This window comes from Corapipo altera, unplaced genomic scaffold, assembly GCF_003945725.1.
Source record: "Corapipo altera isolate COAL_440 unplaced genomic scaffold, ASM394572v1 57, whole genome shotgun sequence".
NCBI classification, from domain to species: domain Eukaryota; kingdom Metazoa; phylum Chordata; class Aves; order Passeriformes; family Pipridae; genus Corapipo; species Corapipo altera.
The window spans coordinates 6,022,164-6,035,546 of record NW_020884905.1 but is presented as its reverse complement, the minus strand read 5'-3'; the positions used below and the strand labels follow the sequence as shown (position 1 = coordinate 6,035,546).

At 38.7% G+C, this 13,383-nt stretch overlaps 1 protein-coding gene across 2 annotated transcripts in view; it reads right to left on the bottom strand.

Annotated features, from left to right (window-relative positions):
- Positions 1–619: 619 nt before the first annotated feature.
- Positions 620–13,383, bottom strand: part of SLC44A5 (solute carrier family 44 member 5) — a 71,872-nt gene continuing 59,108 nt past the window's right edge. For both annotated transcript variants that reach the window (XM_027651456.1, XM_027651454.1), the window contains exons 15-22: positions 13,060–13,322; positions 11,897–11,991; positions 11,408–11,511; positions 10,120–10,193; positions 8,733–8,803; positions 7,570–7,658; positions 6,886–6,970; positions 620–4,950 (exon numbers count right to left, since the gene is read on the bottom strand). In XM_027651456.1, the coding sequence (XP_027507257.1) occupies positions 4,838–4,950; positions 6,886–6,970; positions 7,570–7,658; positions 8,733–8,803; positions 10,120–10,193; positions 11,408–11,511; positions 11,897–11,991; positions 13,060–13,322 (894 nt within the window). In that variant the 3' untranslated portion in view covers positions 620–4,837. The remainder of the gene's footprint in view (positions 4,951–6,885; positions 6,971–7,569; positions 7,659–8,732; positions 8,804–10,119; positions 10,194–11,407; positions 11,512–11,896; positions 11,992–13,059; positions 13,323–13,383) is intronic.

The following is a 13,383-nucleotide window of genomic DNA, read 5'->3' as shown; positions in this document are numbered from 1 at the left end:
GAACAGCCCCGCACAGCCCCGCGAACAGCCCGGCGCGGTGCAGACGCACTCCGGTTTATATCGAAATTTTTATTAGAACAATCCCCAAGAACTGTAAAACGGCGAATTAACAACAAAATTAAGCACTTTCGTTATCAAAGATATTTAAACAATACCTATCTATTTCTGCATAGCAGAAGCAACAGGGTTTAGAGCTCGAACCCTCGTGCTCGTGTTAATTTGGTTTTGGCAAGATAATACAACCTTAAGAATCACATTAATGGAACAGTAACCTCCCTTTCATTTCTTAAACCTTGAAGAGCCATTTTTATAGTTTACTCATTATTTGGGACAAATACATGTGGACATATTGTAGCATAGAGTAACAGACAATTTTAATATTAGTAATACTAGTGTTACTTGTACATGAAGAGTTACCTTTCTAATTGTTTACAGTGCAGTACAAATTACATATTACCTCAAAAATCATTGCCTGTATCAAAAGTTTAAAAAATTTGAACAATTTATAAAACACTTCCATAATAGGAAATTATCAGTCTTGAAATGGAAAATGAACTTTATGCTTATAAACACGCAAATGGATGTATTACAGTAATACATTTGTTAGCTTTATTCCTTCTGTTTTAAGTAGCAAGAGCCCAGTTCTCCCCACAGTTACACAAGTACAACACACACGATCATTGTAACCAAAAGCAGAATAGGCCCTACTCAGAAGTCCACTATAACAGAAATTAAAGCTATTAAAAAAATCTACTATAAAAAAAATGGAACAGTCTTGCATTGTTTTTATTTGATTATTTGCAACGCCCAAATTGTCAGGTTTTCTCCTGGACCACACTGTCAACTTTCATGATCTGACAACAGCAATAGGGAAATTGTGAGTGCTGCATCATGCAGTCCAAACACATCTGACATCCTTCCTACAATTCATTTTCTGTCAGCTAATTTGAAACAAAGTGTTGGTTTTCCTACCTAGCATTTTGTTTTGTGGTCTACATGGTATGAATAAATTTCAAAATGTAACCCAGGTAAAGTAACAGCCAGTAAGGCACTTTGTCTGCAAGGACGCAGCTGTTCAGGCTGAGCAACTGGTCAAAGGGAGACATTCTGCATTACTCAAAACCAGTCAGTTTATTCTTCATAATCACTTCTCTGACAGTCCATTTGTGGAAGAACACTTACTGACTATCTCAGAATCAGCCTGACATTGCATCTGCCAAAATATTTTTCCCGTTCTACAGCAGAACATGCAATAGTAAAATGTTTCATTAAATACTAACATTTAGAAGAATATTCAGCATCCTTGTAACACCCAAGAATCAGCTGCTGAATACTATTTGGAAACACCCTCCCTCCCGCAGAAGAAATGATCCCATCTTCTTGTTTCTTTGTTTTGTTTCTGTGGTTACTTTTTCTTTTTTTTTTTTTTTTTTTTTTCTTTTTTTACGAAATTTGAAGGCTTGACATTAAAACTTTGGTATAAAACATGGAAATGAAAGCCATCCAGTAATATGGCATAGGGACATACAATGAATCCAACCCAAACTAAACAAACACGAGTGTGTGGATGTCATGACGGGGGGTGTTTTCTACTATCTCTTGGTTTCTACAATTCTGCTTGTTTGTGATGTTGAGAAGGGGTCTTTCTACTCATGTAAAAGGGTCTTTCTGCAGAGCCACCTGCCTTCCCAAAGTTCCTCCCAGGAGAGAAAGCACCTGGCAGGACCCTGTGACTGCTGGTTCTGGGTCCTCCCCTCCCTCCCCTGCAGGCACGGAACCACCACTGGTCAGTCGGGGCTGGCCTGGGCCCCTGCACCAGGGGGACACTGTGGCAGCAGCCCCAGGGGGCTCAGCAGCAAAGCTCACACCACATATTTGACCATCTTCCACTCTCTAAAGCAAAAAATGAAATTCTGAATTTTATACTAAATCGAGCAACAAAGTAAATGTCCAAATCCATAAATGTCAATACCAGTACCTCCTCCGTGGTGCACATCTGCAACTCTGGCCCACAGGATATAAGTTAGGACCCATTCTAATAAGACAGTCTTAAAATACCTCAGGTGATTCCCAAGCAAATACTTGTATTAATTTTGACTTATTAATTATTAGCAATTTATCTTTTAAAAGCCGATTTTAATATTAAATAATTATTATTTACTTACTGAATTTATTGATTACAAAACCTACATGGTATTGCTTTGTATTTTCACAGTTCTCATAATTATTAAGAAAATGGCTTTTAAATTTTCTTCTCAGAAATGATGATCACTTACATTCTAAAGACTTTCACAAAATAGTGAGAAGAGCAAATTTATACATATATATTTTTTACTTCATATAAATAATAATACAATTTAAAACTTTCACTTTTAGAAATTCATTTAGTAAATGCATAGGTTTGTTACAAAAGTCTTCTAATCAAATAACTGTATACTATTTCTATTATGTTTTATTCCTAGTAAATTCTATGGTTACATTCATATGATAAAAAAGCAAGGTGTATTCAGAAGCTTTTCCAGTTGAGCTCCCAGTAAGACACTCAAGTCCAGTAGAAATATAGATTACTTAATGCAGTTTCTTTGTCACCAAATTAATCACATTAAAAAAAAAAAAAAGCTTTAGAATGTGGACTGTAATCAGACCAGCAGCTTCTTTAATCACAGAATGGTGACACATACCCTCAAAAGTTACTGACTTAATTCTCAGAAAAAATTAAAATCATGGCAGGGTGTGAATTCCATGCCATGCACATAATGAGAAAGGACTGATGATGACGATGAAAAACTTCATCCCTCAAGAATTTGATTTTTTTCCCAAAGGCAGGGCTCTCAGTCCTTTCTGAAAGTCAGGTTTACTTTGGGGTATCTCACAAGGGGTTACCAAAAACTGAAGGTGCCCATAATCAGTAGTTATGTTTGAAACTGTACACCTTTATTTTACATTATTTGAATCCTAAACTGAACTCCTCACTTTTGCTTCAGGGAAAAGTGCTGCAGCACCCACTGGACCACAGAGAATGCTCTCAAGGACCCTCCCACCTGCACCTCAGGTCACAGGATTTCAAGATCTGTCCATGCCCATGAGTGCGAGTGCGTGGGTGAAGGTTACTTTCACATCACCACAATCCCAGACTCGCTGCATAAAGGACAGTGTTCCTGCACTTGTAGCAATTACAGCCATCACAAACTGGAGCTGTAAGTCAGAGAGCAAAATCCCACTGGGATGGGGATGGCCAGTACATTTTGCCCAGAAACTTGCCTTCAAATCATCCGAAGAAGAATTTGCCTTTCTTTTTGTGACACCAATCGATTCCTAGGGCTAGAAAAGTATTTCCAGGTGCTGAACTCCTGTCACGGAACTGGCAAATTTATGGCACGTGCCACTCCTGGAAAGCGGACAGTATTGGAATAACTTAGTACAGTGGAATCCATGAAAACTAGAAGCAGGTCTCAGTATGGTTCTTGGTCTCCCAAGAGACTAATAAATTAAAACCTTTTCAGTTCAGCTCCTGGAACTAACAGACTTGAGAAGCACTTCAGTGCTGGACTTTTTCCATCAGCAGAGCTGTTACTTAACCGCAGTGGGAGGGTCATAAACCACAAAGAATGTTAAATACATTAATGACTTTGTACTAATGACTGGGCAAATTTAATAACCAAAAAGCAAACTAAATCTTTCAGAGCATCTCTCAGTAGCCAAATAATTAATCCTGTATCATGAGAAGACTTGAGTTCAATGTCCTAATACCTTACTGTGTGAGCCACTGGGAGCCTGAAGACGTGCAGAAAGTGCACCCTTGGCCCTCAGCAGCTGTACAGTTGTTCCAATGGCTTGGTAAAGAGCCCTTCTGAGCTGGGCAGAGGCAATGGAACTCCTTGTGCACACACACAGCAAAGACTTTCTTTCAAGGAAAAAAAAGACTTGTATTTGGTTTTCCTTTCAGTGAAGCTCAACTTCCTTGCAACACAGAACACATTCAGAGACTTGTCAGAGATAGGGGGATATTAATATTAACACATGTGCATCTCTCTTAGACATCAGCTAAAAATTATACATTCACCATCTTGTACCAGATGAAACCTCATTTGTGTGAACCACAAATCACTTCAAGTGCAGTGGGACCTTCTCTCAGTTACATCATCTTTTAAGCACAACCTACAGAAAACTTCACTTTAAGCAGTATCAACTAAAGTCTTTTCTGACTTCCTTCTTTGAGGACCTGCAGGGTACCATCATGTCTTAAAAGATGCAGTTGTGGATGTGATTAAAATATCACTACGTTTTTCAGTGTAGGGAATCATTAATGCATGTATAATCACAGTTTAAATAGCTGTGAACCAGCTTGTACAAAAAAATACAATCATAGCACCATATTTACAAATTTAGTACCATCTCCAGGTTAACTAGAGTCTTAAACTATCTTTTTTATGGCTAATTAGGTTATATGTTAGTGCTTTCAAAAAATTGCCTGAATTTCTTTTACAAATATACACTTATAAAAAGAAACATTATCAAAACTGCTGTCATCTAAGGCAGCAACTTGTATTACAAAAATTATTAAAACATCATTATAGACTTATAAAAGCTTCAAATTTACATTTTCCTTTCCATAGGCACTCTATAAACTAAAACGTGGCCTTGTTTTCACAGCTGTTAGTTTAAGCATTTAAACTAATTAAATGTTACCGATGTTGCTCTTTTGTATTAAATATAAGCAAAAGGAAAAAAAGAATCACCCATTAACCAGAAGCATCATTTACGGTTTTTACTTTTGCCTACTTTATACACGTTTTGCTTAAAAGTGACACTTTTTGATGTCGAGGTTCAGTGCATGTTATCCCACTGCCTTCTTAGGGCTTAGTTTCTTCTTCCCTAGAATTCGGTGGAGGCTAGCTGACATGAAGTAGGGTTTTGCTGTAGATCCATCATTTCTTTCCAGGTCTTCACCTGAATTTACACAGCAAAAGCAGTCAAAAAAGCAAACAGCAGTATAACCACACACACATAGATACAAACAGAATTGAAGTAAGGGGAGAGTAAAAGACCTAACATTAAGAAAAATCTCAATCAACGCAATTAGCTGTATTATTAATTATGCCCTTGATCAAGGACACTATAAAATTTCTATTTTCTCAAATCCCAAGGGGTTTTACATGAAACAGAGACACAAACATCTAGACATTTTTACATGAAAGCAATATATCCTTTTTATTCTCCAGATCTTTGGTTTGGCTGTATAGGTGGAAATTTTCAGAAATTCTCATTCCTCCACTGAAGCCTGGCATTTTGGACACCTCTTGCTAGCAAATTTGTCACAAAGAGAGCTATGGATTTAAGCACTTTTTAACACTGGACTCTTTTTCACTTGCTAAGATAAAGTTCATTTGAAAACCTGCTGCCATGAGTGCACAATATTCTATATGATCTGTTGTTCATTACTGAACGGAAGCAGGGGAAGCAGAACAGAATACGAATGTAAAAAACCATGGCAGACTTATTACTTTTTTTCTTACAGAAGGCCATGACTAAGTCACTGGTCAGGATTCAGCCCAGCTGGTGCCACGCAGCAGTAACAGACCAGTGACCAATTACACATCGAAGGCAGTCGGGAGGGAGTGTGCAGTGAAGTACAGACATTGCAACTGCAACCCTGCAAAGGCTGGATCTGCAGAGCCAAAATGAAAGCACCAGTTCTGAGGAGTGGCTAAGGAGGTTAGAGAAAGCAAATCCTTATATATCTCTGTGGCAGCATATGCCCTGTGTCTTTGGCATAAACTAAAAGAAAATCTTTTAATTTTTGAGTGCACCCACAAATCTGCTAAATTCCATTTCTTTCTAAATAACAAAATAAATAAAATTTCAATACTGATTTGAATATTAATAATACTAACACAAACACTAATAATAAGTAAATAAATAACAATTTATGGTTTAATAACAATTAATGGTTTAGCTTATTTCTCAGAGAGTTATTAGTGCCATATTTGCCTGTTTGTATTGAACCAAGGTCCATTACTTGAGATAAATAGGACGTAGCTCTCAACTTTCAGTTCTCTAAATGATTTTGTTCCTATGACTCTTTGGCAACCTAGTTTTTCCAGAATCACTGCTAACCTCAGTTTCCAGGGAAGCACAGCTAAAGTGAGTTTATCTCATGTCAGTAATCCACTGTGCATATATATGAAAGATCAAGCTTATGACTATTTCAGTATTCCCTCAGTATTATCAAATTTGCCAATTGCAAGACCAATCACTACCATGTAACTTCTACACTGACCTATCAGAATGAATTTCTTTATAGAAAAATCTAGCACAGGGAAGGTATTATATACTAAGGACATCCACTTCTTATAATCATGTCCTAATTTGAGACCAACAGATTTCTTTTGTAATTTTAGTATTCTCTGTTCCTGTGACAGTGCCCATGATTGCTTGCCATAGGGGGTCCAAGGGACAAATAGTTTCAAGTGATATTTTACAGAATTCTTAAGGTGATTCAGCATAATACTTTGTTCAGGGTTATTATGCTGAAAACAAAGTACCAAAGAATATATTTGTTATTATCAAGAAGTTTAAGTGAATCAATACCGAACAGGGCTCTTCAAAAAGCACCCTGAAGCAAACTTACTGAAATTTAAGGAACATCTGAAAGACAAAAGCCAGGTACTACCATGAACCACGAAGCTACCTTACATTTTTTAAACTAATTAAATTTGAATACTAAAACAGAATGCATTAAGGAGAGTATCTGAAAAGAAGAAGCTTCTAATTTTTCACAGTCTGCCAGTATGCCACCCGAATTCTGTAAGGAAAGGACAAGGTGGTTTTCTACTCCCCCTTCCATGACTTGCAGGTATTACTGAAAGAAAAGGTAGTACTTACAGAAGCAGAGGAAAAGCGTGTCGACACACATTGCATAGACACTGAAGAACCCGTGTGCAACTAGGTAGGAGCCAATGATGACTGTCTAAAATAAAAAACCACCACAATAAACCCCCAAACTTCTTTTGGTGCCAATGTGGCATTATCAACACAAGTCAGAAGCCTAGTCTGCTAAGCAAATTTGGGAGAATTTAATGTCAGCTCTGTGTTTTTACCAAAGGTTTCTAGTGCTGTGGACAGCGATCAGAGGGTCAAGACACTGCATTCTAACATGCAGTAGCCACTCATTTTCCAGCTGCCAAAACAGAATTATTTCAACCTCCAAAGAGAATATATGCTAAGAATATTCTGGACTCCTTCAAGAAACACTCATCCTGGAGATGCATTGCACATCCCTTCCATTAGAAGCCACCCTGCCACCAGTGCCTCACCACCAACCTTTATTGTCTGGGAAGACTAAGAAAAGCAGATGTGAAACCTAATTTTTCTGAAGATGCAGAGTCACTGCACTGCCACTTCTGCCTGAAGGATCCCAAGGACTGCAGCAGAGCAGATCAGTCCTCACCTCAGTGGATACTGTGCCACTGAGGGGCTGACCACAGAAGTTGTGATCAGACCATGCCCTGAGCAGTCTGAGCACCTTGAACTGCCCCCAGGGTTCAGAAGATTAGATGGTTGCCTTACCAACAATGGTACCCAGTAGTAATTTAACGTTGGTGCTTCCTGTGCAAAGATTGGTATTTTCTGTGTGAAGAAAAAGAATGCAAGGACACCTGCAAGAAGCACAGGCAATTAGTGACTTCCATGCTAGCCCTTATTTCTTAACATGTAAAGAATGGACAAGACAAACAACAGATCCAAAGTTGGTTTAAATAAAAGTTTGTAAACAATAAATTCCTCAGTACTAATTATCTAACAGAAGATACATGTAAATGAATTCATTACCATAAAGATATTCATGGGCCCAGAAATATTTTAATGAATTGGTCTGTTTCATCATTCTACTGAATTTAATAGCAAAATTAATAAATGATGTAATTCTACAGTAATGACAAAATATTTTAGATGAGTTCTTGTTACTAGTTTTCAATTTTTGATTAAAATATAATTAATTAGTTATCTTTTAAGATATACAGAATGCAAAATATAGTTATTTGTAAACGTTTTTTAAAACTGCTGTGACAATTTAAAAAAACAAAAGGGAATACTGCCAAACTGAATTTCTGAAATTGTTTCTTTTAAAAAACAGAAAAACACTTTTCTGTCACAGAAAACCATGAGTAATCTATTTTGATATTTACTGATAACCAAGAAAACCCTATAAGAATGCTAGAAATATTCTATTTCTTTTATTCTAGCTTATAGTTTTAATGGCCTAGAATATAGCAGAGCTTCCGGCCTATCTCCTGCAGATCTGAAACACCTCTTCTAGGCATCTTGTCTGCTACCAGGTGAATCTCAATTGAAATTTTGTTCAGTTCTTATGAAAGGAGAACTGACTGTGGCTGACTTATTGGGTGTGAATTTGTTTTGATCCAACTATGATGCTGTGGCTGCAGAAGACCTTGTGCCAGCCACACATACAGAAGAGCTGTAAAAGCAATTAAGGAAAAGATGCTGTCAAGGCACATCAGAGGCTTGGGAGTGGGGAGAAGAGGGAAAAAAAAAGGAAAAAAGAAAAGATTTTAGTTCAATCTTGCAAATTCTAGAAACACGGGAACAGATTTCCAAACAGTCAGACTGATGAAAACCTCCAGCTGTTAATTAAGTATATATGATTACAGCAGCCATGCTTGTAGGTACCAGAAACTAGAACACACAACTCAGAAAAAAAAAAATTAGCTTACCTACACCACCAGCAACAAGAATTTTCCCCAGGAATAAAAGGAAGTCTGTAACTTTGTCCAGAACTGCAACTCTGTTCAGCAAAAGATAAATGATACACAATCATCACAGAACAGACATTTGTATTCTTTCTCCTTAAATCTATGGATATGGCAAAACATGACCAGAAGCTGTCTTCTGCTGATTTCACAGGCTGACAGAACAACAATACAGATGAGCTGAAATGAGCTTTGTATCATCAAACTCTTCACAGCACTGAGGTCTATGGATATAGTAATATACAGCACTGACTACCATGAAAAATAAACATTAGGAACTACTAAAGAGACTAATCACCATTAATATGTCAGAATTCAGATTTCGCAAAAAAAACAAGATAAAACATCTTCATTTGAAACAACAAAATTAAATGCCTGGCTTTTAGATATTGCTTTTACTGATTAAGAGCAAAATCACAAAGGACAGAGAGATGATATTCTGTCAGGAAACGAAGGCAGCTTTTCTATTGCGTAGGCACTACATGGTGTGGACATCACTGCCCTGATATTAGTGCAGGCTAACACAGTGAAAGCACTCTATTGTCCCATCTCCAATCCTTTTCTCTTCTTCCTGAAGCATCATTTCCATCTGAGCCTCCCCCTCCATTTCTCTCCTCTTCCCAGTCCTTCACTTTATAATCTAAACTACTTAACTAGTTTTACTGTGTCTCTTGCTTGGTAATACTGTCTGCTATTGCATCACCATGGCCTGCTCCTAAGTTATTCTCCCATTGTTTTTTGATCTCACAGTAGTAAAGGAAGAGCCAGACACAATGAAGGAAAGTACGGATGAGAACAGGGAGTTTGGCAGCAGACTTGATAGTGGAGAAAAGGGCAGGACAGTTCCCAGCACCAGGGGAGATCTGGTTATGTAAAAGATACTCTTTTTGAAAGCAAAGTACTCTCTCTTCTTTACTTCCATTGTCTGACACCCTGTAAGCTTTCTGAATGAATCTGAAGTCTTTCTGCTTTCCTTTTCCCAGACAGTAAGTGGACCAAAGCTCAAGAAACACACCTATTGCAGACAATGAGCATCCCATTCCTGTGTATCCACGGATCTCCTCTCAGGGGCACCACTGGTTTCTTGGAGGCATTACTACAATCTACTGGGTACTTATGAATTTAAAGGAGCAGTCACAACAAACCTGTGATATTATATCAACTTTGCACAGGTTACTGTACAGGTTGGACAGCCTGCTGTTACACACTGAGTGATAGTGAGGGCCACGGCTGAGGACAGAGCAGCTCACAGAAGTATTTGGAGGAGATATATGAGAGGAAAGAAGTGTGTCTTCAGAGTACAATAGCAGCAACTCCTGACATTTCCAAGGACTGGGAGATGGTCCCTTACCTCACCACATTCCGCATAAGCAAATAGAATGCGTCCCTTGCCGAGGTGCAGAAGTTTTTACCATATATGGCAATCTGCAAAATAATAGTAGCTATTAGGTATTTAAAATAATTAGGATACCTCCTTGTATGCCAGAATCTTCCTGCATGTAATGCATAGTTTAATATATGGCCTTCGAACTCAGATGAACATAAAGCACTTCCCCCAGTCACCTACTGCTTCTCAATGCTTCCCACCAGGTAGGGACAGAGTATTATCAACCTTTCCCCTTCAAATCACCTGCTGATGAGCATGCCACCCCTTGTGATCTTACAGGCAGTAGACTCAGTACTCAGTTTGCCAAGCAGAGCAAAAAAGCTACTCGCTGAGGGATTCTTCGCCCTTTGCTAGTTACCTACATTAGATTTATAATCAGTGGAAAGCAACAGGTACTTGTAGAGCTGAAGTGAGCTGACTCCTGTAGGTACCTTCTTCGACTTTCACTGAAGAAATTAGCATAAAGTAAAGCAGCTAAAGTTATCCAGGAACAAAACCATTTCTTCCTGGAATAGTGTCCACAAGGGTAAGATACACTGGATACATTTATCTCAGACAGTTTATCAACTGTAAAGACTGTCAAAAACAATACTTCCTCTTCAAGATAGCCTTAATTTGAAACATCAATTGCAGGAACACAGGTTATAATGGACCCACTACAGCCACCTCCTTTGAGACAAGAAGTCTGTGACCATACCATTCAATCATCAAAATTGCTTCAAGTCAGAACATCCTAGGCTTAAATCTGTGTTTATTAATGTGAAAATTTCAAATTTCTCTTATGTGGAAGCTAAGAAGGGTTATTTTAGAGAAATATCACTGCTGCTGCTAGTAGAACTTGTGCTTTTAACTTCCAGGTGGAAATACAGTTATCACATGCCTTCTGACCTCCTTATTCAAACACTGCCTCCAAACAGAAGTGTCATCAACATGTAATATGAAAAAAGGTAATACCCTTGTTGAAATCAATATCTCAATTGCTGAATCAGAGGGAGAGTTAACCAGTTATGCCATCCCTTCCCACTTGCTTTGGGGGTGGGGGTGATAGACAAAGACAGGCATAAAAAGAGACTGAGATTAGAAGAAAAAAAAAATCTTATTTTTTCATGGTATAACCACATGAAAACTCCCATAAATCCCACTATTTATTCAGCAGATTCAAGTACTGCTGACTGTTGACCAACTAGTAGTGGCTAGGGTATTTATGTGTCCCAGATGGGGTAGACCACATGTAGACAGACACGACACATACCATGATGTAGGCATTTCTGTTTATAAATTTTAAGAATTTTTCCAAACACCAGAAACAGCACTTGAGGCAGCAGAGTAGAAATCTAGTGAAGGAGTTCTGAGTACCTAAAAAAACCAGGAGAGAGTACATCACACATAGAATTCATAAACCATCTTCAGAATGTAGAAAGCTATTAAAAAAAAAATTAAATTGTGACAAAAGCAGAAACGTTATTTCTTTCCTTCTAGGTATAGACTCTCTTTCTCGACCAAATTTATCTCACTAGCTTTCAATTAGATCAGATTCACATTTTACTTGAACTTTACATTATGTTCCAAAGAACATAGACTCAATTTGAGTAAATTAGCACAAATCTACCGGTTTCAAATGAAACTACAATGGATAATGTGGAATTAATCTCTTCTTATTGCTAAAAAAACACTTGGAAAAATAAAGAAGTAATTTAGCAAAGGAGGTCTTACCAACTTACAGCAGATTCATAAACCTCACCTTTCAATTTGTGATCCAAGTACTCCAGTATTACTCTAATAAGCTGGACAATTGCAAGAATTAAGGCGCCGAATGCCAGCGAACCTGTGTGGTATCTAAAACAAAATGAATGTTATGTCACACACCTGTGCATATGTACAGTAATACATATTTGTGCATGGGTATGTATATACAAATAAAATCTTAAGTGAAGGAAGGTCCATTAGTGGGAATTCCATAAACTAATGGACCTTCATCCTGATCTGCCAAACAGGTTGAAGCCATTGGTGCTGCTGGTGTTTCTGAGTGCTGTGTCTGTCTGCCAATCTGTGTACATATGTGCTATATACAAGTATTTGGTGTGTGCATTTACTGGGAGCACCTGCTCAGCCTTAGGTTGGACCTCGAGAGAGGGAGCTGCAGCTGCCTTGGAGGGGTACAGGATCCTGGGCTACAGGATTCAGCCTTCTCCTAACAAGTACATTTTCCTGACAGTACTGGTTTTGGATGGACTAGAGTTAGTTTTCTTCAGAGAAGCTTGTGCTGTCCTATATTTTGGATTTATGACCAAGACAGTGCAGATAACACAGCCAGGTTTTAGCTCCTGCTGAGCAGAACTTGCACAGCACCGAGGGCTGCTCTGCTCCTCGCCCTGACCTGCCAGCGAGCAGGCTGGGGGTGCTCGAGGAGCTGGGAGGGGACATGGCCAGGATGGCTGACCCCAACTGTCCCCAGGGGTATCTCACACCATACAGTGTCATGCTCAGCAGTAACAGCTGGCAGGAGGAAAAAGAGGGAGATGTTTGGAGTTATGGAGTTTGTCTTCCCAAGTCACTGCTATGCATGATGAAGCCCTGCTGTCCCGGGGATGGCTGAATGCCTGCCTGCCCATGGGAAATGGGGAATGAATTCCTTGTTTTGCTTTCCTTGTGCACATGGCCTTCCTTTACCTATTAAACTGTCTTTATCTCAGCCCATGTGTTTTCACACCTTCACCTTTTGGATTCTCTCCCTCATCCCACTGTGGAGGAGTGAGTGAGTGGCTGCAGGGGCTTGGCTGCTACAGAGATTAAACCACAATGCTGACTAATCATTTCATCTGATATTCTAAGACTGGCTTCCATAGATGTACAAAAAGCACTTGTTGGATACATGACCAGGCTCACATCCAGCTCCATTCTTACCGTATTGCTCGTCCAAATGAAGAGAAGAGCGGCCACAGTGGAATATCAGCTGGTTTTCGATAGGCCCAGTAATAGGAGGCAAAGGCACCAGCAAGAGTACACTGACCTAGTGCAATTGCAAAATTCACCAGCCAGAGAAAGACAAAGGCATTGGCTAACTGGAATATGAAGATGTACTTATGGTACAGGCTTTCTCCTCCATAAAAAGCAAAAGTACACTGAGCACCCGGGCACAACTTAGTCACATTGGTTGTGTTAAAAGTCTGAATAGAAAAAAAAAATAAACAACACAATCATAAGCAATGCATTCTGTGTACACAGCCT